Raw genomic sequence first — 27,240 nt, 5'->3', positions numbered from 1 at the left:
AACCAAATATATCTAGGCTTTGTTTATTTTGTCCGAATAATATGTTGCTCCCTCGGCACACAGATCATTAGCTTTATCGAATAAAACTCACGAACATCATCTCCTCTGTCGCAGTTGCTCAGCGTGGGTTGTCTCGTGGACCGTGTTCTAGTCGGGGAGGGTTTGTCGTTATCTTCCTCCGTGTCAAAAGTAGGAAAAGCGCATGGTGGCATGAGTTTTACGAGCGAGCGTGACATAAATTTGACAGTTTGGAAATCTCAACAGTTCTTACGACTCTCGAGGGTCGACCGAATTGAACTAACGATCTTATTACGACACAGTGGTGGCAAGAACAGGAGGCAAGTGATAACTGAGTGGGTTGGGAGCCAAACCGCATGTTGTCCCGAAATAACAATACAAACAGGAGGAAACATCGTTCAACGCGGGAAAACTGTGTCATTGTGATGGAAAAAGTATTTCGATCGGAAAAATAAAGCATTGCTTTTTGCATGAGTACAATTAAGCGTTGGTTTTTAAAATGGTTGTTCTGTACACTGCAGAGCAAACAACAGGCAATTTTAAACAGTCCGCCACTCAATGGGTTGTATTGTGCTTCATAACAGCTTGTTTGTAAACCTCAACCTCATGCACAACGGAAAAAAGGGAAAAACTAATATTTAAAAATGGTTTCGCTCACAGTACGACCAGGTCGGAGGTGGCTATAGCGGATGCAATGTTAAGCTTTTAATCAATGAAATGCATCGCACACGCTGACGTCGCACGGGTATAGTAGGTTTGCTGCGAACGCAGCGGAACTGCACCGTGACTTACGGTTACCATGCACTTCATCAGGACTGGGTCGATACGATATGGTTCCGTTGGCCATTTTTTTAAACGGTGCTCGTCGTGCGTTGTGGAGGGAAAAACGAAAGCATTAACCGGATGAAAAGCGTATGATGCGTATTGGTACGGTATTGATGGCGGAAAGAATGATTGCTGAACGTTTTTGTAGATGCAGGAATATTCATGTGCGCGCTGAACCCAAATGAATCACGTTTCGTAGAACTTTATGAAAATGGTTTGAAAAAATTGGTACATTTGGATAACTTGTTACCATTTTTATATGATATTAAATCATGTATAATTAACAGAACAAAAACTATTTTATGTACGATTATTAATAAAACTAGTGATTACAGTTTTAGATTTATTGATTGTTTTATTATGTTAAATGCATAGTTTATCGTAAATTGATGTCTATATGAAAAATACTCCAATATTTTTAAATAATTGTCTCTTTCATTATATCTAGAGAATACCGAGCTCCAAGCGAAACGAAAACATACCGAATAGGGGAAGGTAGGTAAAGACGAACACTGCAGGTAAGATGGACACTTCTCATAAATGCATGAAAAAGCTAATTTTCGTGGAATTCAACAATGTAGAATCCAAACTGAAGGTAAAACGACACATTTGAGAACATCTTTCGTGTAATATAAGCGAAATTGGTTAAATTCACGAACAAAACAAATTTTCAATCGCGCGCACCTTTGTGGATCTAATTTGATGATTGCGGGTCTTATGCTCTGTATCTTGCATTGTTTATATTTTCGGAAGTTTTATTACATGAACGATTTGTCATGATGATAAAGCAAAAAACTGGCGAATGAACGAGAATGAAAGCAGTACAAAATCTTGTTTTCTGGTAGTTTAAAGATCCTGACACCAAAGCGGGAAAGACGGACACTTTGTCATAGGGAAAGATGGACACCGAATTTGTTGAGTTATTTTACTTCTTATATCAATTGGTGATAAATATATTTCTTCAAACACCTTAAATAAGGGTATTTTGAAGATATAAACCATTACGCAACTAGAAAAAGCAATAAATAAGCGAGAAATGAAACACCGGTCAAAATAGCAGTCATGCGTTATGATATTACTCGCACGACGCTGATGAGGTTCTTCACTAAATCCAATATTTTGTCACGACTTGGACAACTTTAATAAAAAAAAGATAAAGTGCAGATATCAAATCGTTCAGGAATAGATGAAATATTCTATGGGTTTACAGATATCAAAAAGTTCAATCTTCAATGTAAGAAATGGCTGGACCTATTAACAAGTCCCTCAAATATGCTGTGGTCGCGGACTTTCCGCGGAATAATTTCCTATAGCAAAGTTTTAAATTGTTGTTCTGTAAGCTGGTGCAACCTCCACTGTTAGTGTCTGAAATTAAAAAAGATGCCTTAGATTCTGCATTCTACGTTCTATTAGAAGCGATCCTTACAATTCCTAAATTCACGGCTGAAAGAATCGTCGTTGCAATTGGCCAAGAATTGGTTTATAAACGTACCAGGACGTGCAACGCGATTAAATTTTGTCAAAATACTGTAAAACTCTTCAATTTCCAACGTTTTCTAAAGGTGTCCATCTTACCCTTCATGGTGTCCATCTTTCCCATATCAGGTGTCCGTCTTACCCGAACATTTCAAAACTGCACGAAAAAAATCATGTTTTTCATTCATGAAAAAAACGCAAAAATCGATGGAAACTTAAAAGTTTCAACACATTTTCTGATAAAACATGAGTGTAAGATAATGTATGCATATTTTCATGGTCGTTGCACCTATATAACCTTAGATTTTGACCATTTCCCTTAACGTGTCCGTCTTTACCTACCTTCCCCTACATACATCAGCCGGTATTGGAGGTGAGCATGTGTGCGTTTACGCTTATGCTGGATGTGTGGACTTTGGGCCGAGCAAACACGTTTATGGCGCAGAGAGCAAGATCGTTCTCTCGCTCTTTCTCTTTTCTGAACATCGTGCCAAAACATGGGAGTATGTATGTGTGTGTGAGTTGGTCATGTCGTTAAAAATGTTAGTTTGTTTATGCGATTGTTGAACAAATGCTACTGTAGTCTCGGTAGGTTTTGTTGACTTTGACAATAATTTGATTTTTATGATAATATTTTTTCCAACGTAATGCAACTGCAAGGCATTTTCGACATATTGCACCGGAAATTATAATTATTGTATTGTGTTAATACATAGTTCTCAAAGCATAATTATCATTTCAATACTGCAAACAAAGCTGCAAGTAGCATAAACATTGTTCCGTACCGTTCGCTTCATCGTTCGAACGTGTGAGCGAAATGAACGGCATCAACAAGGGATCCGCCATCTCGCTCTTGCTGAGACCGACCGAAGAGAACACGACGACGAAGCACTGTCGAGTTGTAACCTCGCAGGGTGCATGTTTCGAGGCGAAAGCATCGCAGTACGCTGGCCATCATTAGTCGAGTTGAAATAGGTGGCAGCGTTGGTGAGAGCGCATGATGCCCGTGTGATTTGGATTCTCAACGTCTGGATTACGCGAAATTGTTTACAATTTCAAAACAAAAGGAATCGGCGAATCATGTGTGGTGCGTACGGCTTAGGTGTGCAAGTGAATTGGAATGCTTCTAACCAGTCGTGTTGTTCGTTTTGGAAATTACGCGGTGTATTTTGTTAATTCAATGAAACAAGTGTATTTTTATGTTATCTTTTAAGTTGAAGTTGAAGTTGAGGAGATCTAATTGAAGTTTAAAAGAAATTAAGAATAATAATAAGACGCTTCAATCCCAGTAAATTTAAAATGATATTGTTTTAGAAAGTGATAAAGTGAAAAATTATGCATAGAGCAAGTGATAACACTTCGGAATCTCTAAATATTGTAATTTCCATATATACAAAAAAATGAAACCGAAACGGTTTTATGCGCCGAAAAACACCATGTTCGTAAATTGATCCACAATATCCTTACGTTGAAATGGGTGTGATTGTGACAGTAAACCTATATTTATCACGAATCGGATTGTGGGACGATTGGAAACACCGACTGTTCGAGCAGAAATAATGGAAGGATCAAAACATCACATTCCCCGGTTCCGAAAGCACGATACGGACAACAATACTTCTCGAATGTTTTGATACGTTAACGTAACCTGACGACGGCAACATATCCACAAAAGCGGAAAGAAATCGAAAAGGTAAGATAATTTGTTCATTTCGTCAGCGGACTAAGCAACAAAACAAAAGGAAAAGTATGGCTTTGTCGGGGAAATTGGAGACGAATGGGGCCCGGATTATCTCATCGCCCCACTCTGCCCCATCGCTTCCTTTGATTGTGTTTGACCTTTCAACATCTCACCCATTCCGGAACATAATTCCTCCTTTCCCTTGTCAAACTTTGACAGTTGTCGATGAGACGCTTTTCATACCATGTTGGGGAAAACCTTGAAATAAAATAACCATAAACACGGACATGTGGAACGCCGGCGGAAGCCAACAGCAACGCCGGTCGTGGAGGATCGATATTGACCTGCCAACGGCCATGCTCCTTTTTTTGGTGACACAGGAGAAGAAACGTTTGAGAATTTCATCGAATATTACGAATATGAAATTGGCTTTCTTGCATTTTCCAGAGCCTAAGGAACGGAGGGAAAACATGCGGAAGTAGCGTTTTATTATTGACATGTGTCCTTGTGATCATCCCTTTTCAAAGTTGTGTTGGAAACTGTGGCAAAGGTTCGTTAAGTTGTCAAAGGAAACCCTACGATGGACCAAAGGAAATCTTCAATAAGGTTCAAATTCCACACGCTTTTTTGGGTTAGAGTCGATTTATTAAGAAGAAATATGCAGGAAAATGTGAAACTGGAAACATTTGGAACATAATTGTTGATTTATGTTGATGTTGTGTGCATAAATTCTTCATCTTCGACCTTAGAAATCGCAAGCGGAAGCCAATCATTTGTGTTCGATGCGATTTTCCTGATTAACGACACGGCTGCTTTTGGAAGCCACAGCAAGGTGTTAATAAGCTAAATATCATTCTGGTCGGTGCATTTAGGGACAAATTCACTGGAAAGCGCTTTTGTTCCAAGAGAAATTTGATATGGCACAGAATATTTATGGGCTTGAGTGGTCCATTATGTATGCCAATTTATGTGTTCTTATTCTGGACAAATGCCCCCGGAGCTATGGTTGGATGGACTCGGAAAGCATGGATGAAATGGATACAAACAGACGTAAACATTATGCAATTTCGGGAGGAATCTTTTTGGTTGATAGATTATTTTCTAGATTGCTGGTTGATTTTTCTTTCGTTATTCGTAATGGGTTTCGGCACAACCAAATGTATGCGTTCTTCCGCTCTTGGTCACGTTTTTCTACGTGTTCCGTTTCGTTTTGCATGATTGATTTTTGTGCAAGATGGTTTATTGTTTGGTTATTTGTTTGGTTGTGATTGAAGCATGTAAAACACCACGGAATGTCAGCATGTTTCACGGACATTTTAGGAGGAAACATTGATTTTTATTTGGGAGAATTGGAGAAAACAACTGAAAATGGCCGGTGTGGCCAATTAAGAATGTGAGCAATCATTAATCATGCATGCGCCATAAGAGGTTGGGCCGAATTTGTTGAGGAATTTCAGAATGATTCAGAGTTTGAGGTGTTTATTTGTTATACTTTCAGTAGATAAACGATGTTGTGTAAGTTATGAAGCTTTTTTTTTTAATTTGCTTTTTTTGTGATTTGATGCGTGTATTTTATGTGCGCAAATGTCGCCCCAAAAATGAAAGTTATTGCCAAAAGAAGAATCAACAAACTAGCTTGGTAGGAGTGTCTTTTTCGTAGAAGTGCTTTTAGTTCTGTGTGACTAATTAGATTAGCGAACGAATGTGTACGTATCTACAGCATTTCGGAGACTTTTGCAGAGTCAGGAATATGGCCAGTGTGCTAAAATCCGTTCTCTATGACTACCTTCGTTGAATAATCCCACCCGTTGTCGATTTTACCCACGTGGTCGAGGGTGAAGGGGATCGTTGTGACGATGGTGGCACTGTTTTACGCAACACCTGTGTCGAAATCATGTCACCGGAAATGGAACTAATGTATGAATCAGGTTTGAGGAGGATTTTAAGGAGGGCGGAGGGAGTTGAGTGTCTATTCTTGTGAGTGAATTGAATTCGATCGAAATACCAATCAAACCAACAAGACTAATTACATCCGTTGCCTGGCACCCCGAATGAGAGCATGACAATGACGAGGTAATAACTATGACAGTTGACATTGAATGAGTTGGAGTGGGTTGAGTGCATTGGATGCTACATGACCGATTGGCATTGCCTGTGGCATAGCTTCATTGAGAATCAAACATACCGTTTGGAAAGTTGATTGACTGTTACCTATAGAAATATTCAATGCACAGCTTCCCAAAAGACCATAACACACTAATTGAGCTATTAAAATGATGTAACTCTTGGATCCCCTCTTCAGTGAATATTTGCCTTTTTCGGCATGGGGCAACGCAAAGATTGAGCCAAACCGCGAACGACTTTTTACCTTATGCGCTACTTCAAACGCTCATTTGATATTCATCCAACGTGCGAAAATGTTTTCATCCCTGCAGTCCTTATTCTGGCAGGTCTTTGGTGCTTCTTTTTCAGGAATGTGTGTCTTTTTATGTTCTTTGGGGAGAATTCAGCAGAAAAGCCGGTAAATACTAGTAGCTGCAGCAGTATTGAAAGGTGTGATTGAAAATCCCTTGCTGGAGTAGGATCGCGGGATGGTTGTTGCGTGATGAGGGAGAAAAACGTGACGCCCTTTTTGGCGGTGGTATTTGCTCAAAAAGTCTTTCTTCGTCGCTCAAAGACGAATATGCATGATTTAGCAAGCGCAGGTCTATGTGTTGGCACATTTCGAAGCACGTGTCTCGATAGTGGCGCTGTTCGATGTAGAGGGTAAGAGTGGGGCTCAAGGAATCGATAAAATTAGTCATTCAATTTTGAAAAACTGTCGTTCAAATGCAGATCGTGAAATTGTGTTGTAATATTCATGATTCAATTTTCGTGACATTATTATTAGAGCTCATTTGTCCTTTTGGGTTGGCGAAGATGATGAATTTGTAAAGAAGCCAGGTTGAGGTATTATGAAAAAGTTTCAAGTTTTGATTCATTTTAGGTCGATGAAGTTACTTTACAACATAAATTAGAATGTTTTTCGTCACACAGAGAATGAAGCCTTCTCTCTTCGAAAAAAACAATCATGCACACCCGATTGTTACGGATGACGTCATGCTGCGCTCGTTAGATCAATTAATCCATCGTTGGCATTTTTTGTCACCAGCATCTAATATCCCCCGTTGTGGAAAGCTACGAACCTTTGCAGCTTCCGAATCGTGGGTTAATATTTCCGCATGCTTGGTTGATGGCGGAGTCGGACTGTGTATGAGTATCGAGAAAGACTGCTCCGTGATCTCCGTGGATTTCCCCCGTCGGAACGTGAGCTCAACAAAAGAGCGAGAGAACTCCCGGCGTGAGACTAATCCCTTCACGCCTTTCAACCATCATGGCTCTGATGAAGCCGGTTGGGTTTGAGGGAAACAAAAAACGGTTCCGTATCTGATTCGAAATATGTTGTTCATGCGCTCGACGACATCACGTAGCACTTTCTGTTCTGTATTTGTTTTGTATTGCAACTGTACAGGAAGTGGCAATGAGAGGAATGAGAGGAAGCTGGACTATTTGACCCTGACTGTATGCCATGCTTAGCTGCATGAGGTTTTGAAGGGAAAAACGCAGAGCATATTGTGTTGTAATTTACACATTCACATCCGAACACAAAACGAAAGCAGAATTCGTGTTCTGGAAGTCTTATGGAGGATTGTGATAATTTGCTTTGCAGCCACGATCGGGTGTATTTGGGACTTTCCTCGTCAGAACATGGGAATACTGGGAACTTGAAAAGGCATTGTACAGTGGGTGGTAAACTCTTGGCTCCTTTTCGGGGTGTCGGCAATCAAACATCATAGAAAGCAAGGCCTAGGATTTAGAGAGTAATAAATTTATGATCACGTTCTGTTTGGAAATCTTTCGAAGAGGCAGAAAGATCGCAAAGGCACGTTGTTGGATAATACAGAAAATCGGTTTTATGCATAATCTGTTCACCTTTCTAGAGATCTCAACACCAGTCAAATAAGTTAGTTTGAAAGGCCGCTTTCGTGGTACATTCGTCATAACAATTAACTTTTTGTTAGCTTTTTTAGGAAGAAAATGTAACTCGATTCAGCAAAAAAATAAATCTGTAACATACATTCGGACAAACATTATCAGCGATGGGAAGTATGGCTTTCCGTTAGCATGGTCATACAACGTTTTTTTACGAAGCTGTAGCATTGATGTTTTATGAGTTCCCTTCGCCGGTGTTCCGAAGCAGAACGTAATGCGATTATTTACACTTTTGTGTTTGTACGGAAATCAATTATGCTTCCAACAGACGGAGGTTTTTCGTTTTAGGCTTAACTCATACTGCATCATTAGTCTTAATTATGCATAACGAATGTTTCTCTTTTTGTTGGAAGTATTTTGTTGAGCATATGCATGTAGTGAAATTTGATTTGTTATTTTGTGTTGGCAATTTTATTAAATAATTCATGCAAAGTAATATTTTTAGCATAACATATAAAACTTCGTATGGCAAATAAAAAAAAAAGCTCATCTCATTTCCGCGCTTGCTGATAGAAGCATCCAGGCCAGCATTTTAATCGCTTTTTGACAGACATGCAGCGACCTTGGCCGCTACGATTCGCGTAACGTGTAAATGCGACTCGGGTGCTGATAATGAAGTGAGAGGGATCGGCACAGATCGATTGGAGAGAGAGATCGTGAACGGCGAAGAGAGATCGGAGAATGGAGACAGAAGCGATGGCAGAGAGAAGCGGGACTTCGGTGACGGCTTGCGGGTAGTTCGGGTGTGTTTAGAGTGGCGGTTGAATTAATGTAGCGGGAAATAAAAGTTAATAAATAAAGTTAGTTATAATCTCTAAAATATTAATCTTTAGTTGTTTCATCTGGTGACAGCGGTAAAGCGCCTACTTTGTAGCGCACGTAACGTTATTTCTGGCTGGTGTTCTAAGTGATAGTGTAAAAGTAAAGGTATACAGTATGTGGTGAAGGTAAATTGCAGCGTCATAGTGTTAAGTGCTAATTATGATCTAATTATTAAAATATTCATTTTTCTTTCGTGTAACTAAGTTAACAACAGTTTATTTTTGTTACTATCATTACAATCATAGTCATCATAATCAGTAGGCTAATCAAATTAGTTGGTAAATTTTTGCAATCATAATCCGTCATTTTATTTTAGCCGCGTACGTAGAGAGTAATGAACCCTAAGGTGTTGGCGCTTAGAAACAGGACTGTCAAAATTAATAACGGTAACGTTGATAAAATTCATTCAACAAATCTGCAACACAATCTTAATTCAACTACAAATAGTGATCAGTGTCTACACAAAGAATATAGTTATACGGAACGCCTCAGAATTCTTAAGGAAGACTTTTTCAACCAGAGTATTGAAATCGAGCGTGCATTAAACACTACAATCCACAAAATGGCATATGAATTTCCACTCGAAAGGGCAATGCTATGTATTCCGGAATACAACGGAAATGCAAATGATTTAGATGGATTTCTTTATCAAGTTGAATTCTTTGCTAAACAAATACCAGCGGGTGAATCGGAGGAAGATTTAATTCGAACCGTAATGTTTAAATTAAAAGGTAGTGCGGCTGGTTTCTTTAATCGCATATTAGACGAATCGTGGGTAAAAGTAAAATCAAACCTTATTAAGCTGTTTGGAGAAAAAATGAGCTTAGAAGCCATTTTCCAACAAGTGGAAACACTACAACAAGGGGGAAATGAAGCTTTTCCCGCATTCAAAGAAAGGGTTCTTAAACTCAAAGAAAACATAATTAATGCAGATAAAAACAACACCGAGGACTCGTACGCCATACGAAACCTAAAAATACACTTTTTAGCTGGTTTGAAAAATTCGGAACTGCAAACACTGGCGAGAATGAACAAACACTTAGATTTCGATGAACTTTTAGAGTATTTGGAAGATGAAGTGGTTCAAATTGAGCACATGCGGAAAATCGAAACTAGGTTGAATCGCTCAGAAGCGCATAATACTCCTCAAACCAGTTACTGTAGTGGCTCATCTGCACAAGGCGTGATTGACGAAAGAAACCTGCAGCAAGAAGAATGTAGTGCCAATAGTTTTAGACGCTGCAACAATAGCACTAATTTCACTAACCCTTCAAATTCAAATAGTTTTTGGCAATCACAACCCAATAGTACGGCATATAACACAAATACTCGTAACATTAACAGTAACTTTTCTCGGCCAAGAAGATATTTTGCTCCGCATAGTAGTTCCTACCATAATAATTATACACACCTAACACCATCAAACAATTCAACACAACCACAAAATTATTATACACAACATTTTTCACAACAAACACCACCACAGAATCAACATGAAACTAATAATTCACGGGGACAAAATCAATATAGCCACCAACCATTGAATTCCAACACACATACAAAAAACTAAATCAAGGAACACTATGTGATGAAACAGTAATTAATAGTGTTCCGAAAAAACAGAAAAATTTATTTTTGCTCAGTCCTAAAGAAGAATATATGGATAACATAGAAGAAGTACCAAATGTCTGTGGAAATGAATATGAATCATTGGATATAGAATTTACTAGCGATGGTAAACTAATGGTTCATATTTTATCGCAGAGCTCAAAAAAAATAATGATAAAGTATTTAATTGATTCGGGAGCTTGCTTCAATGCATTGAGTTGGGAATCGGCAAAAGAATTAGGGCCTTCTTCCATAAATTACAATGACAAAATAACATTGTCAGGGTTTGATGGAACTTTGTCCGAAACCATTGGCTCAATTTATGTTAATTTAAATGTTGGAAAATCTTTATATGCTATAAAATTTTACATACTTAAAACACTCAGCGTTCCAGGAATAATTGGAGCTAGTTTTTTAAGAAAATACACGTTAGGAATAGGAAAAAAATTTGAAAACATTCATTTGCAAAAGAATATAAATGAAAATGAGAAGGAAAAAGGGAGCGAGGAAGCGAGTATGAATGAAGAAGATTGTACTTTGATAGACAATCAAGAAAAAAATGAGTTGCTCTCACATATGGAGAAACAACTCTCTGATTGTGATGTGGTCGAAACGAGCAAGGAGGAAGAGTTAGTCGGTTCAGAAAGATATAGAGAATTAGTAAAGAAAATCAATTTTACACATTTAGATAGCACAAAAACAAATATCATTCAACAAATAATTGCAAAATACACCGATATATTCCATTTGCCAGGGGACAAACTTACATTTACTAAAGCAGCAATGCACGAAATTGAAACAAATTCCAATATACCTATATATAAAAGACAGTACAGATTTCCAGCTGCTCTGAATAATATTATGGAAGAGCAAATAGAAGAAATGCTTAAACAGAAAATAATAAGGCCAAGTAAAAGTCCATGGAATGCTCCTGTCATGTGCATTCCCAAAAAATCTGAGGATGATCAAGGAGAAAAAAAATATCGGATAGTAGTCGATTTTCGTGCTCTCAATTTAATAACTAAACCTTTCGTATATCCTATTCCCAGAATAGATGACATCATGGATAATATTGGCAATAGTAAATTTTTTTCTACCATAGATTTGAAATCTGGATTTTTTCAAATACCCATCGCACTTAAAGACGCCGCAAAAACAGCTTTCTCTACAGCTAAAGGGCACTATGAATTTTTAAGAATGCCAATGGGTCTCAAAAACAGTCCTTCAACATTTCAGAAGCTGATGAACACTGTGATTTACACCATACAACCAATTAAAGCTTTCGTTTACTTAGATGATATTGTGGTGTTCGGGGATTCAATAGAAGAGCACACCAATAACCTACTAAAAGTGTTTAATGCTTTAAGAAATCACAATCTCAAAATAGAACCGTCAAAATGCAAATTACTCCACAAAGAAATAACATATTTAGGCCACACTATCAAGGAAACAGGTATTAAACCAACACAAGCAAATGTGAAAACAATTTTAGACATGCACACACCAAAAACCCTGAAGGAAGTACGATCGTTTTTAGGAATGATAAATTTTTATGGTAAATTTATACCAAACGTTTCTGATATTAGAAAGCCTTTGCATGAGCTTTTAAAGAAAAATGCTGAATTCATTTGGGATAAAAATTGCGATGAAGCATTTAAAACGTTAAAAACCTACTTATCTCTGAACCAATTCTAGTGCGACCAAATTTTGAAGATTGTTTTGTAATTACAACAGATGCTAGCGATTATGCCCTTGGAGCAGTATTATCGAACGAAAAAACAGTAGAATGTCCGATCGCTTATGCCAGTAGATCCTTGGTTGGAGCCGAAAAACGGTATCACCCTATTGAAAAGGAACTATTAGCTATAGTATGGGCGGTGGAACACTTTAAACATTATATATATGGAAAAAAATTTATCGTATATTCCGATCATAGGCCCCTAGTCTCTATATGGCGCCTTAGAGAAAACTCGCCGATTTTATCTCGACTTAGGTTGCGCTTGCAAGGATTGGAATGTGAAATACGATATAAGAAAGGGAAAGAGAACGTGGTTGCCGATTTTTTATCTCGGCTTCCAGAGCTAAAATCGAGTGAAAATCAAAAAGAGGAAGAAAACAATACAGTAGCTGTGTTCACACGCCAACAAAAGAAACTTCTTATGAATCCTAATCAAGGTAAGAAACGAAAAGAAAAAGTGGAAGAAAATAATAATATCCCTGAACATGAAGATCACTGGCAACAATTATTAAAATTAGATGTACAAAAAGAAACAAGCACTGAAGAACTAAAGAGGACAGAAAAGTTGGAGAAAAACAAACAAACACTTAAATCAAAATTTCAAAATTATAACCCGGGGACAGAGCGAATTCAGATTGAAAAACATGAAGTAGATACAGTGCTTAAAGAATTTCATGACTCTCCGGTAGGAGGACACGTGGGTGTTAAAAGAATGAAAAAAAGAATAAAGGAGTTATTCTTCTGGGCTGGTATGGATAGGAATATTGAGGGCTACGTAAAAAGTTGCAAATCTTGTCAATTAAATAAGATTGGTAGATACAACAAAATTCCTATGCAGATTACTACTACATCAACTTTTCCTTTTGAAAAGTTGTACATGGATATTGTAGTACTACCAGAATCAGAGAGGGGGAATAAGTACGGATTGGTAATACAAGATGATCTCACAAGATATTTGATAGTTACACCAATAGCAAATCAAGAAGCAACAACTGTAGCTAAAGCATTTGTGGAACATGTCATCTGTCTTGTTGGCGCTCCTGTGGAACTCGTTACTGATCAGGGAACAAACTTCATGAGTGCGGTTATGAAGGATGCTTGTAAATTATTAAAAAATTAAAAAAATCAACACGTCAGCATACCATCCGCAAGGTAACATAGTCGAAAGAGCTAACAGGGAGCTTAAGATATACTTAAGACAGTTCGTCGGTAAAAACTATAAGGTGTGGGACGAAGTTTTACCATATTTTTCCCTACAATACAATACATGTATTAATTCGTCGACTGGTTATACTCCCTATGAATTAGTTTTTGGTAGGAAAGCTAGGTTACCAACTTCCATATACAAACAAATTGATAGGAAAAGGATGTACTCGGATTATTCTGAAGAGCTAATAAGAAATATTGCAGAGACACATTTCATAGCGAGAGAAAATTTGATAAAGTCAAAAGAGAAGCGTAAATTAATATACGATCAGAACGCAATAGAATGGCAACCTATGTGGGGAGAGATGGTACTCGTCAGAAATAACCAAATAGGAGTAGGGCAAAAGTTGCAAGGGCTGTGGAGAGGACCATACGAAGTGGTTGAAATACCGAGCGACCAAACATGTATAGTAAGGAATGGGAAAAAATTAGAGAAAGTACACAACAACAGATTAAAAAAATTTAATTCATAAAATGAAAATGGGAAAACAAAAAGAGTAGAAATAGGATAAGGAAGATTCTTATATTCAGATTAGGATTTAGAAACATTAGAATTAGTAGTTTAGGGATTTGAAATCAAGGAAAACATAAATTGTAGGATAGTCTTGGTAGAAAAAGCTTAGTTACCAAAAAAAAAAAAAAAAAAGTAGAAGTAGGATAGACAAGGGTCATAGGTTAGATTAGGATTTAGATACAGAATACGGGGTTTGAATTTTAGGAAATTATTATTTAGCTGCAGGATAGAGCCAAGATATAGTTAGTTTAGATTTCATTTATAGCTTTAAGTGATTATGTACATTTAGGAAGTAAGGATTATTAAAAAAAAAAAAAAAAAAAAAAAAAAAAAAAAAAGATTAAGATTATCCCTAACTAGTTCCCTAAGCAACAGTAGCATATAGTCACAAATATCCACACGGCATATCCACACAAGCACGTATCGATGGAAGCAGCATTAAACAGACGCAGGCACAAACGAGATATCGTGTTGAAAAAAAAAAACGTAGCACACACAAAAGTTATAATCTCTAAAATATTAATCTTTAGTTGTTTCAGACACATGCAACTTTAATTGGATTTATAGAGCAATGAACACAAAAACAGTGAATGTACCGCTACCGCAACAAAGTCGAAGGAAAATTGTTTTTCTTTTTGCACTTTTTGAAATTGAATCCAAAACCCTACCGAAAGCTGACAGAAGCCGGAGCAAACGAGTGAACTCTTCACGGGTAAGTGCATTAACTCGTCGTGCCTTTGGCCCAAGCTTGCTAGTGAGCCGAGCGGCTACATTCAACCGAGACAAGTGCCGGGTTGTCTAGTTGGGGCGATGAAACACGATGCAATTGCATAAAATCTGAGGCTTCCGCGAGTAAAGCAGTGAATAAATATAATTTGTAGTACAAAGTGTGTGGGCTAGTAGCAGACGTGGTTCACTTTGTGTCTGAAGTGAACGCTTTCAACATCAGCCACAGACCAGCCACTAAGAAGCCCTCGAAGTGTAGCGATGGTAAAGAACATGTCTAATGAACCGTTCGACTGAGACAGGGATGAAAAAATATTTTGCAATTTTATTTTTACAAAAGCGTGAAAAATATGAATCATACATGTATTTTTGTATTTTATGGGGTTTCAAAGAAAACATGATATTATTACTCACCTTCAGAAGCATTCATATTGAGTGCTACTGGAGACTGTCTCATTTCTAAAATAAAACAAGACCTTTTTTCTTTTTGCTCCGAAAGGTGTTTGGTTTTGCGATAGGGGTCTCAAAAGGAAGAAAAATAAATTACATTTAATAATAGAACAGGCCAAACGAAACGAGGAGAACGAACTGGGAGGAGCAAACCCCGGTATCGTTGCTTTGCGTGATGAAATACATTTAAAAGATATAGAAATAGACCAGGGATTGCTGTAGACAGAGGAGGCAGGACCACAAAGTCCTTAACAAGCGTACTCTCTGTTCTTGGTGTCTTGCCTGTTGAAAGAAAAGGTAAACGTTGGCGGTCTCGTCTTCCTTTTGAGACAACATGGAAGGATCCGGAACCGCAAGGGACCCGCAATCGAATTATACTTTGGCTTTTACCACCGTCAGCCGCAATGTTGGTCTGGCGATGGCGATGGTTTCGCTAATCCTGAATACCCGCACCAGGACGCAACCCATGTTGTGGGTTTATTGCAGTGTCTGTATGGTATGTCGGCGCCATTCTTGAGACTGTCGTCAGCTCCAGGACAACGGCGCATCCCGGTGGTATTATTGAATGAGACGGTTTGTATGATTTTTATTGCCATTCATTCGGTCCCATCCAATACACCGATGGAACGGTAGAGACGAGAGCAGGGCTTTTAAAATAAACAAAATTAAAGCGTAGTGCTTCTTCTATTCGAGGTGTTTCGGATGGGTCTCGGTATTCCGAGACATTGTGAGGTACAGGAAGTAGTCGTTTAAAAGCCAATACTGTGGCTAAAAGAACACAGCAATTTTCGGTTTTCAGTAAGTGTCTAGAGGTTTTTCTTTTGTATTAGAAGTTTCTTTCTATTTCTTCTTTCTATTTCGGAAAATTCTTTTCGGCTATGACGCTTTCTACTTTATGACGCTTTCCTTCTTTACCAACAGCAGTATTGCTGCGGTTGAAAAAGGCAACCAGACTAGACCTGAATGGATATGCCAATTATGGCGGTGATGATGATGATGAAGACGGTGAGGTGGTTGAGATGTTTACGATATTTGGAGGGCAAGGAACTTCCAGACGATCAACGAGTTTGTATGCCGCATGAGGAAAGGAATGGTGAGAGATCATAGGATAATGAAAATATGACCTGAGGGCTTTCCGTGTTTGATGCGAGAGTGTATTGCCAAGAAGTGATTAGGCGCACTGTTGGGGTGTTGTAGGAAAGTGATATTTAAGTGGTAGATAATTCCTGTTGGGTTTTTGGGGCTAAAAAGCTATAAATCCATCGTCATTTGCCGTGAAATGACAAATGGTTTGGTAAGATTTTCGAGGAGATAACATCGTAGCAGTAGAATGTATGATGATTGCAAGTGAACGATAGAATGTTTGGAAAGTAATGGCGTTGTCAATCGATGCACAGATATGAATGAATCGGACAGCGGACAGAAACTAGAAAATAAATTTCAAAAAGTTTCATGAGTCGAAACTCCTCGTTAAATTGTGTTAAGTTGCTTATAATCAAAACGACTTGAACTTATGGCAGAGTTTCTTGCTCAAATCTTATCGCATTTTGCAACAGTCATGGATGCAGAGGAAAAAAATACATTCTTGCCGAGCTAGTTTAGGCGTAGAATTCGCGTTGTGTTGTCTAATTAAGCGACGATTTACATTCCACATCAATTTTGTGCTGTCAAAACGCGACCCTCGATGCATAGAGAGCCGGAAAAGAGCGGAGAAGTTTGAGGACTTCGATAGAAATTCCAGCAAAACAGCCAACTGAGCGCTACATGTCGTCTACGTTTGTGGAATGTTTCGTGTTTCTTTGACCAGTTTGTATTGAAGATGAAGAGTGAGCGAATGAAGGAATGTGAGAGTCTGAGAGAGATCGAACCATTTTGGTGATGAGAAACGAGTTCTGTAATTGAATGGAATGGATGAAACGCAAACTTGAAGTCTACATCGAGAGTCATTCGGGGACAAAGCAATAAAACATTGTGTTTACGAGAGTAGCCAATGAGTTTGGTTTTATTTCTTATTTGATGATTCTTTAGACCACCCTCGACGAAACACTGAAATGAAATGCATGAAATCTAATGCAAATAGCTGTGTTCAACCTTGTTTCAAAATTATTTCCAAAATTCCTCATATTGTTTCAAAGTTATTCCTATGTCTTTAAAGAATCGAGATGAAATACCTTGCGGTTACACAACTTCCGATTTTGATAGTGCAGCTCTTCAAGCATGATGACAGATTGGTCACTCAGGTAGATCGAGTGGAACTGCTGGTAGTTGCAGTTTCCGGTGACAATTTGTACCATCCGAGTGCTTATTGCAGAGTGTTCAAGGTGTTTCAAGAATTGAACCCAACTCACCGGAGACCGTTGAAATGATGAATGGGAAGTGCGCTTCCGTTGCCTCGGTTTGAGCGTGAGATGCTTGCCATACGAAATGATAAACGAGTCGCAATGAATCTGCACCAGCACCAGAAACTGCATCGTCGCAAAGGAATATTCGATGGAAGAACTAGCATTCCGTAGTACTCTGTCACTTTCCCGCCGTGAGCATGATTTATGTTCATGGAGGACCGTCATCCCATCCTTTGCGTGTGAGTGTACAATGGCCAGTATAGGGATTGAAAAGGATGTCGCATGATTCATTCATTAAACGTGTGCATGACCTTCGGTTTGCGATGCAAAAGAAGAGCACTTGGGTTTCGTTCCGCTTGTCGATAGACGCATGTCATCGGATGGTCAGATACTTGGGAGTAGTATTCTCCTCTCGGGTTAGAACACTTGAGCGTTTTTGTTTCAGGAAGAGCATCCCGCAAAATGTGACCAACGGATAAGAGTTTCAGAGTGGGGAATGAAGAGTGATGGCTAGAGCAAAAGTCATTACTTTTTATAGTGCTTTGGGGTGGAGTTGAGACGGTCAGGAATTTCGGACGTCTCGCTGGTTTCTAGACATCACGGCAGAATGCATCACGGGATGTCTTTGAGGTTCCTCTTTTTTATTGATTTATCGAGAGATGCTGGTTATGTTGTATGTGATCTGGGTTAAATAATGGCTTTTGGAGTTACATTTTGACTGACATGTACAACAAATATATCGACAAATATTTAGATCTTGTGGGCAGCGGCTTTCTGTTGCTACAGGTTCATGTATGGAAATAGTATTGATAACCATTGATAATATCTAACAGCTGATGGGAAAGGAAACAAGATAGCCTAAGCATGATGTGGGTGCTCAGGACCTTAAAAGGTTTCGTCGAACGCTACAGGCCATAAAAAATGTCTAGAAAAGGAATATGACGTTCGAGATAGGTCTCGGGATGCACGCCTATTCGAATGCTCCCTTCCAGGCAAGAATAAACGAGACAAGCGTACAAAATAATAAAAAGAGGGCTTACACACCTGCTGTGTCGCATCATCATACATCCCGCTGTGCTAAGGACAAGAAATGTTTACATGCATGCTCTGTAGAACACATGTGAGTTTGTAGATATTAGAGAAGTAGAGGGACGCGTGCATTTTCCGTGTACGAGACCGTTTAGCCTTAGCGCCGCCTGGTATCTGTCCGCCCTCACGTGCTTTGATCCTTGTGCTTTATCCTTGCTTACCCAACGCAAGCCAACTCGAACAAGAATATAACAAGGGTTTCGACAGCATCGAGGCTTCGTTTTCTTGGGTGCAGGCACAACAGCAACAGATCCTTTATCAGCCATTTGCCCTGCATTAACGTTCCCTGAGTTGGAGGACCTTTGTTCGGGATTTCTTTCAGTGCTTTGTTATCGATTGTTACTGCTGTTCCGAGTGGTGCTTTGTGTAACAAGGCGACTGGTGGCGTTTGATGGTCGATCGTGATGTAAGATGTCTTGTTATTTGTAGAGTTGTTCTCGTTTTTTTGTCTGTTCTGGTCGATATTGAACTAGCCTGCGGGATGCTTTTGTTGTGGAAATTGCTTTTGAACGTTTGCGGTTAGGTTTCCAAATTGGCGTCCGATTGATTCACGTTCCAGCACCTGCGGAAAGGTCTTATGTTGCGTTTTTTTCTTTTGCCAATCATAGCATTGCCACTAGGAAGGGATTCCATCCGTTTTTAAAACCAAGCAGTAGAGATCAATTCGTTGTCCACTTCAATGAGTAAGGAAACATTGAATAGTTAGTATTTTTTTAAGTGAAACGCATGTATTAGCAACTTTATTTTTTGTATTGATTGTTGACACTCCAGGTTGTTCGAATGAAGGTGAATGAACTAAACCGGTTTAGATGGTGGCGCGTGAAACAAGATTTCACACCCACATAAACGAGTATCAATGAAGGGACGGTGTTTTAAGATGCAGAAAAATACGTAATGACGTCCGAAGTGTAATGGCATGGTCAAAGTTGTTTTTCTTGTGTCGGAAATACGATGGTCGTCGCTTAGAAAAGATGTGTTAAGGTAATGAATAAAAATCTAGTGCATTGGAGATGTCACGAACTCAATAAATCAAGAGAGAGTAGAAAGCACGTGAATCCAAACCAGCAAATAAACTTACTCAATTCGCTCACGAACCGGCAAACGTTGCATTGGTGTTCAACGGGAATTTAGAAAGGGTTGCTCGCAAACTCGTTGAAGGTTAAAAATATGTGTCCCGGTTAATCGTGAGAGGAAATCCGTTCCTTCCTATTCCATTGTTTGAAATACTCATATCCGTGGGTGTGTGAGAGATCCGTAAAATCGAGTGGAAATTGCGGGTTCGGTTATGACCCGCCACTAGCACCTACCGGATATGTTACCATTCATCTGCAAAGCACGCGAAAACGTGTGTCATTTTGTGTGCTAAGGTAAGGCTGATATTGTGCACGTTTCCGCATGCAGAACAAAGGTATGCAGTTGAATAAGTCGTAGCACAAGACAACCAATGAATATGTTTTACGCTCTCTTTCGCTCTGATTCCTCATCGGAATTGAGTCTCAATACGTAGCGATTTGCGGTGAATGCGGTGGAAGAATACTGGAGATAATCTGACACCAAAGTGAAACAGAAATAAAATCAAGGCAAACCAGTGGAATTGATCTGTGAGACATCGATCAGAAACCGCATTGTACTAGCACCACAAGAATTTTCTGGAGAGGAATGACAAATGGTACTCAGAGAAACGTTAGAGTTTGGTTTCTAGTCTAATCAACGGTAGTTTTACGTAGTAGTGAGATACAATTTGGCAAAAGACTTTAATAAAGGATATCATATGAGTGATCTTGGCAGTTAAAAAACTTGATACGTATCATCAGTAAGAAAACTAATCGTATATGATTCAAAGGAATATTGGTCATCACATGTATAACTCGTTTTGTGAAGTTTTTCAGTCGAGCAACAATGTCACCACAATTCCAAATAAATGCCTCAATGCTAATGAAGGTTAATAGACAAAGCAAACTCGACAGCAGTGACCACTTGTCGGTAAGGTATGCAATAAGCTTGAAGCCACGCCTGGGAACTCTTGTATCTCCACACTCGCTAGTGGGCTTGCCTATGCATTTTATTTCAATTGATGCAGCAAACATTGGCTCGTTTTGTTTGAAGAGAAAGAGAGAGTGATAGTGAATGTATCATGAACGGACAAGGTAAGCATACTGCTAAGGATGCTAAGTGACCAAAGCGTCAAATGACCCAAAATATGAACGACTCGAAGTATTTTTCAAAAGGTACTATTTTTATCGATAGAAGCAGTGACGGGTGTTTTGTTTTTCAAACTACTTCGAGCGCCTCGTAATGCCAAGCGACGCAAACAAGAGGCCAAAAGCAGAGTGGCACTTCAGGAGGGTAATTAGTTTGACTGATGTTACGAAAAAGCATTGAGTCAGGGGAGTTATATTGGGCTTGTAGCATTGACATAAGTTGTTGATGGGATGGGGTATTGAAAGATTAGGAATAAGTAAATTTCAATAAATTCGGAAATTTATGATAAGGCAATGTAAAATTTATTCCTACATCAAACCTTAGACTAGTTGCATTTCGTCACTGATAATCCCATTTCTACATTGAAGCGCACTCTCAATGCTTCCGTGTTGCAGTGACGCTTCCCAAACGTTATCAACGCAATTTATCTATTCATCAGATTAATACATTTTGTGTGTCAACTATCTGTCATCGCTCGTGACGAGGAACAAGAGCTCGTCAACCTCGCTCCATAACTGAAGGCCTACAAACGGCCAAACAGTGCGGGGCCACGTTGGTTGTGTATGGGATGGAATTATTAAATCAATCAAGTGATCGCGTTCTTCTTGCGGAGCGTTTCGTTACTGTCTGGCATGGATTGGACGGTGCTGTAGAGTGGTGTGAATCCTAGAGGTGGCAATGGAATGAATGTTGTTTGTCCGCAACTGAAGGAAGAGGCCATTAAGGTGGTCATCAATTTTGGACGTTGCAAGAAAGAGCTGCGATAACAATCGTGATGGCCGTATACTTCCCTCGGCTTAATATACGCGTTGATGCGTGGTATGCTTCATGTCCGCTTGATGTCTTTTAGTATGGAAAGGTGGAAGCTCATGTTCTATGAATCGTTGTATGCTTGTGTCCCGTTTACCTCATTCAACATTGACTGTATGGCAGCTCATCCGATTTATAACGTTTTCCTCTTTTCACAAACCATACTAAGGGCAAGTGTTGAGAACCATGGCGGTCGTGGTAATATAATACCTGCAATGATACATGTTTGGTCGTCTATATAGCTTCGTTGACATGATATAAATGGATTCCCATCAAACTTCATCCGATCGTAGCGAACGGGGCGGGAAGACTTAGCTAAAAAAGGTGACCCGTGTTTGACCGTTGACAAAGGAACGATGCGGAAAATGGAGCGATGACAGGTCGTAACTGGCATGGTCAGCGACTGAAGTTTCATGCGATTATCCGTTTGATAGCATAAATCTCAACAAATGTAACATAATCTCAACGAGGGAGGAGAACGTTGCATGATGGAATATGGGGTATGGGGTCAAAATCAACGGTAGCGTGAAACGATGCTGTGTCGTTTGATATGGTATCCATTTGTTGTGTTTTTATGTTTCTTACTGTAGAGCTGTACGGATGCTTCTATAAGTCAAGCATGAATGTTTTAGTGAACATCTGAGCGATGTTTTATATCTATGTTGTTTATGGGTGTTTGTCAGACCGCAAAAGTGATAGAATTCACAAACTGAATATTCGAGGGTACGATGGTAGCGACTAATTTGCACTATGCTTCTGATGTATGACAAGTTGTGGTCAATTTGGAATAATATTGCCAAAAATGCAACAATGAGTATCAAAACAAGTACCCCTGATTTATTTATGATTGATAGAGAATAATTCCGTGTTATTTAGTTTATTCTATTGCTTTATTTCAACCTGAACGAACATTTATTTTTTAACAGCTATTTTAACATAAAATTTAGTAATTTTATACTTACTGTTGGAAATCCAACAGAAAAAAACATGTCCACATCCTAGTAATGATATAGCAATTAAGTATAAAGCTTTGTTACAAACCTAAGCCAACAAGAGCTTCATTGTGAAGAAAGATATAACCTTTGGTTGAATGATCTTTTCATTTTTATTCGAGCGTATTCATTTGTGATAAAAATAAAGATTCTTCTTATAATTTTCAGTTGGACGAACACTGCCGACCTTCATTGTAAGAGCAATCCGTACGGTTCTTAATTTACTAACATTCGACAAAGAAGTATTTTGTCATGATAGTCGTTGGTATAAACCGCAACACATCCCTTGTGCTCGTGAAGAATTATGATGTATTTTTTGTCACCCCATAGTACCGCATTATTAGAACGTTCGTGTCTGGGAGGTGTCGCTTTCAACATAGCGAACTATGCTCGTCTACCGTCACGGCACAATGCAAAAGGTGTCGCTACGACATTGCGCATCAGTGCACTTGAAAGCATTTAGTCGAGCAGCACAAATTATCTTTTGCCGGGGGTGATTAAGGAAGATGTGGTGCTTTTGATGTTTTACTTTCAGATTTTATTTCTGAGAAAAAAGCAGGCTGAAACAAACCCTGGAATGAAAGGAAGAGGAAGATAATAAAGAGTCAATTCAATAGACACTTGTTCAGCTTGTTCTTTTTTGTGTTGTGGGACTTGAATAATGTAATAAATGGAGCACCGAAATGTTGACCTGTTTGTTGAAATTTGGCTAAGCTTTACTGAATAAAATCGGCTCGAAATTATTATAAAAGTTACAAATACGCTTTTCAGCAACATTATTTTATACAAATGAACAATAATTTTTTATCATTTATATTTATTTACAGACTGATCATCATAATCACTTTATCGATGTGGAATAATGTTGCGACAGAACAAAGGACTTTTTTACGGTATTTTGTGATAGTAATGTTCTGTGATAGCTATTATTGGAAAAGATAAGCATAACTGTTAATAAAATGAAATTTAATGTGGTATTTTGAATAAATCTGAAGCAGAATCAAAACACTTTTTATCTAAAAATATCCGAACTTTAACGTTATCTTTATGACATTTTGAGTAAGTAAATCTTAACATCTAGAAAGTAAGTCCAATCTAGTAAGTTACATCAAGAAAGTAAGTATGAAAAAAATATTAGTTTATGTGTATGAAAGGCGTATAAAACATATAATAAATCTGTTTGTCCCTCCTAAATTTGGATTTGGAGATACATTAGCTAACCAAAACTCAGCGAAAAATAATGATTCTGTTTCGTAAAATTGAAATAAAAAATAGTCCACTCTCCACGTTGAAGCAGCAAAGAAAGCAAAGTCACTTAATTATCTGTTGAATAACGATGTCCATTACGCAGGGGCATGGTATCATCCTCGACATTTTTGGAAAAAACATAATTTGCACCATCCCAGTCGAAGTGTTTTGTCTGTTTTGTTCAGATTGTGTTCACGAAATTGCAACGCAAAACCATTTTGTTTTTGCTACAGAGATTTCGGCTTTAGCGGCTTTGATGGATCAAAACAGAATTTTAATGCAATGATATAAATTCGTTACTATCTGTTTTCATTAAATCCCCTTTATCTAAGTGCATTCATATAACAGGAAAGTGCTCAAATATATTTGCATCATTTTACGTTTGTTATCATCCTGTGCCAAACAATCCTAGACAATGATAAATTCATGGATTAACACGGCCATTCAACGAATGCCTCGAGTAGAAAACCTTTTTTTTCGTGAAATATATTCATTCTATTTCATGATTGTTTCGATGTAAATGCGATGCAATTTTGCAAAACAATTCATTTGTCAAGGCTTATAATTCAAGGATTAAGTGCTAAGCACATTGCTGACATTTTGTTATGCCAAGTTTGCATGCGCAAAAATCCAAGATAACGTTAATGAGGCTTATAGCATCGTTTTGAGTGTAGTCATGCTTATGGTGGAGAATAAAAAAACAGATAAACAACATTCCAAAGAATGAATTCATCAGTTGCAAATACGAATAATACTGTCTCTCCCATATTTGAATCTCATCTTTGATGCCACCGACCAATACTAGGGTATCCATTTTGTTATCAGTTCTCGCTAATGAATGAATCGTAATATAGGTTTTTTTTTCAGGATTTATCCGTTTCTTTACATATTAAACATGGCTCTGAAAGAATCAATTGGTAGCTAGTTATTATTTTTAAAATTAGATTATGAAGAAAGTAAATAACAAACATTTAAAAGTACTAATGCAGTATATATTTTATTTATTGCGTAATTGCGTTAGTAAATGTTAAATAAATAGCTAGTAAAAATAATAATAAATTTTGAATTCAAAATCGAATGTCAACTAAAAAATATCGAACAAACTGTTGTCGATTGACACGTATGTTTAATCAACTCACCATATCGTCGCCATACAAATAATTCAAATTTAAAACCACTTCATTAAGGATCTCTTCCATAAACAACTGCACAAATTTCTCCAAAAGCATAAAATTGGATTTTCAGTCCAATGTACGCTTGATTCCACTTGATAAACGAAATTATTCATTAGTCGTACATTCTTGACATGTGAAGCATGGCACCAGCACCATCAAATTGCTTCGATTCGGTTCGTTTCGATTCATTTGTTCACTCTTGAGCCGATGTTTGAGAACAAGAAGTCTACCACAACCCACGATGTAGGTTCATTCGTGATGTGGATTTGTGATAACAAATAACTGGTTTGTGAGAAGGTTGTGGCGAGAGGTTGGCCTTCCAATAAGTATCGAACAACGGTTTGTACACGATGTTAGAAGGCGGAAGCAAAATCGTTTAATCGTCTACCTAACCTCCTAAAACAAATAGTTTGCTCTCGGTTTTGTAGGAGAAGGTGGAGGTCATCTTTCAAAATACGCTTGACTTGCAACCGACAGACAAGTGGAGATGCTTTTGAGGTTAACATTAGATACGCTCTGACTGAATAAGCAAGATAGACATTCATGGGTAAAGGAATTCGTTGTTTGTTGATTCATCTTGGTTGTCGTCCAGAATATTTACTGTGCAATGGAAAGTAAAGAAGAAGTGTATTTAAAACTGTTGCATTTATTGTGATTTTTATAGCATTATTCGTGTGTTTAATCATGATGTTTTAAAGGTCTTAATGGTTCCTAAAAGATGCATAACCTCAGAGCAGAAACTTGCAGAGAGTGATGTTATACAGTTCAATTTGTATGAAAAGTATTAGAACAAAGATAATTAGCCCAACATCAGTTCTGTTTGAGCAGTGGGCAAAATGTTGATTTTTATTTTGAGGCTATGGTTTTAGCTCTTTTATAGATGAGTTGAATAATTTGTGTAAACTCTATGCTGTGGTGATCGCAACGCTCCATAAACAGGAAGAAAACATTTTATCCAAAGTACATAAATTAAGGGATTCCAACGGCAGCTGCGCTCAGCATCAAATTCGTTTCGGGAGAAATGAACTGCATCATTACACATAGAGACTGCATCCAGACCGAAAAGGAGGGTCGGCAACCCTGTTGTATCAGAACATAATGATCAAATTAATTGTCATCGATTGATCAACCACAGCACGGTTCCTTGCATCAGGGACACGCTTTTGGCTCAAAAATTAATCCTCTTAAAAGTTCTATCCAGGATATTTTTCTCCCTTTACGTGTCAATACTCCCCGGAGAAAGGTTGGGTTGATCATGCCATAAAGCACATACAGCAAACGCTGTGAAGAATGTCCCCACGGTACCGGGTCACCGATAGAACAGCAGGTCAGCAGTAACAATTAAAGTAGTCCGCAAACTTTTCCTGCGCCAATTAGCGCCTCTGGCCTCCTGCAGGCGTAGTGAACGCGTAGCGAAATAGCGCCGGCTTTTGTGTGTGAAATAACATAATTTATGTTTCGGCTGACAGGCTCGGACAGGTCAAACTATACACATACCATCCGGTCGAAGACTAGGATAGGGCGAATGGAACTGCAAGAAGCGTAAAATTGCTGCTGTTGCACATGGACACCCGGTCTCTGGCATGTGTGGTGCATCTTGCCATTGTGCATTACTGTTTTTGTTTTGCTTTGCACTTTGGGAATGTGTCGTTGCAGTCACCCGTGCTGGTTGGCTTGCGGCAAGGTTGGAAGCGATGGGTGGTAAACGGGTCAGCTTTGTGACTTTAAAATAACGAAACAATCGTGCTCAACGTGCTGTGAAAATGGACATTTTCCGACTTTTCACAGTTGGCAGCGGGGCTTCATTCAATCCGGCAGTGGAGCAAAGGTCGGACAGAAGAACATAAGCGAATGTAGAGATGATCCTTGTTGCAGTGTTTTGGTGCTGGATGTTGGAGGATTTCTGTTGTGTTCTATCTTAGGAGAATGGCTCGAATGAGTCGTTAGTCGTTCAACTGTAAGATCCTTGCATACAGTGAAGCCAGAGACGACTGTACCATAACAACTACCAGCAAATGCTTTCCACTGGTGATAAAATTTGCAACAACACCAAGAAAAACATTCCTTTGTGAGGAACTTCCTTCCGTGTCCTTGCGCTAAGGATAGAAATGGCGAAGGGTGTACAGTGGGGAGTCAAAATAACAAACGACTGGAATGGCCGAATAATAAAACCCAAACCGTGTCGTGTGCCAAAGTTGATTTTGCGGAGCTGTACGTTGTATCTCATTTCCACCGCATATTGAACCCATTTCGCCTGTTGGTGTGCGGTGTTTTTGTCATAAAGTC

General features: G+C 38.6%; 1 protein-coding gene across 4 annotated transcripts in view; it reads left to right on the top strand.

Annotated features, from left to right (window-relative positions):
- The first annotated feature begins 3,285 nt into the window (after positions 1-3,285).
- LOC120895634 overlaps positions 3,286-27,240 on the top strand; it is a 38,038-nt gene continuing 14,083 nt past the window's right edge. Inside the window, exons 1-3 of one of the 4 annotated variants that reach the window (XR_005738364.1) lie at positions 3,286-4,012; positions 14,451-14,632; positions 23,359-23,525. Coding sequence is in view for 1 of the 4 variants with exons in the window: in XM_040299143.1 (XP_040155077.1) it covers positions 9,189-10,424 (1,236 nt within the window). In the remaining 3 variants the exon portion in view is untranslated. Of the gene's footprint in view, positions 4,013-4,219; positions 12,126-14,450; positions 14,633-23,358; positions 23,526-27,240 lie in introns of those variants that run through there. The other 3 variants (XR_005738363.1, XM_040299143.1, XR_005738365.1) reach the window with 3 other exon arrangements.

Source organism: Anopheles arabiensis, chromosome 2 (assembly GCF_016920715.1).
Source record: "Anopheles arabiensis isolate DONGOLA chromosome 2, AaraD3, whole genome shotgun sequence".
NCBI lineage: Eukaryota > Metazoa > Arthropoda > Insecta > Diptera > Culicidae > Anopheles > Anopheles arabiensis.
Note: the sequence above shows the minus strand (reverse complement) of the source record. Positions and strands in the feature narration are given on the sequence as shown.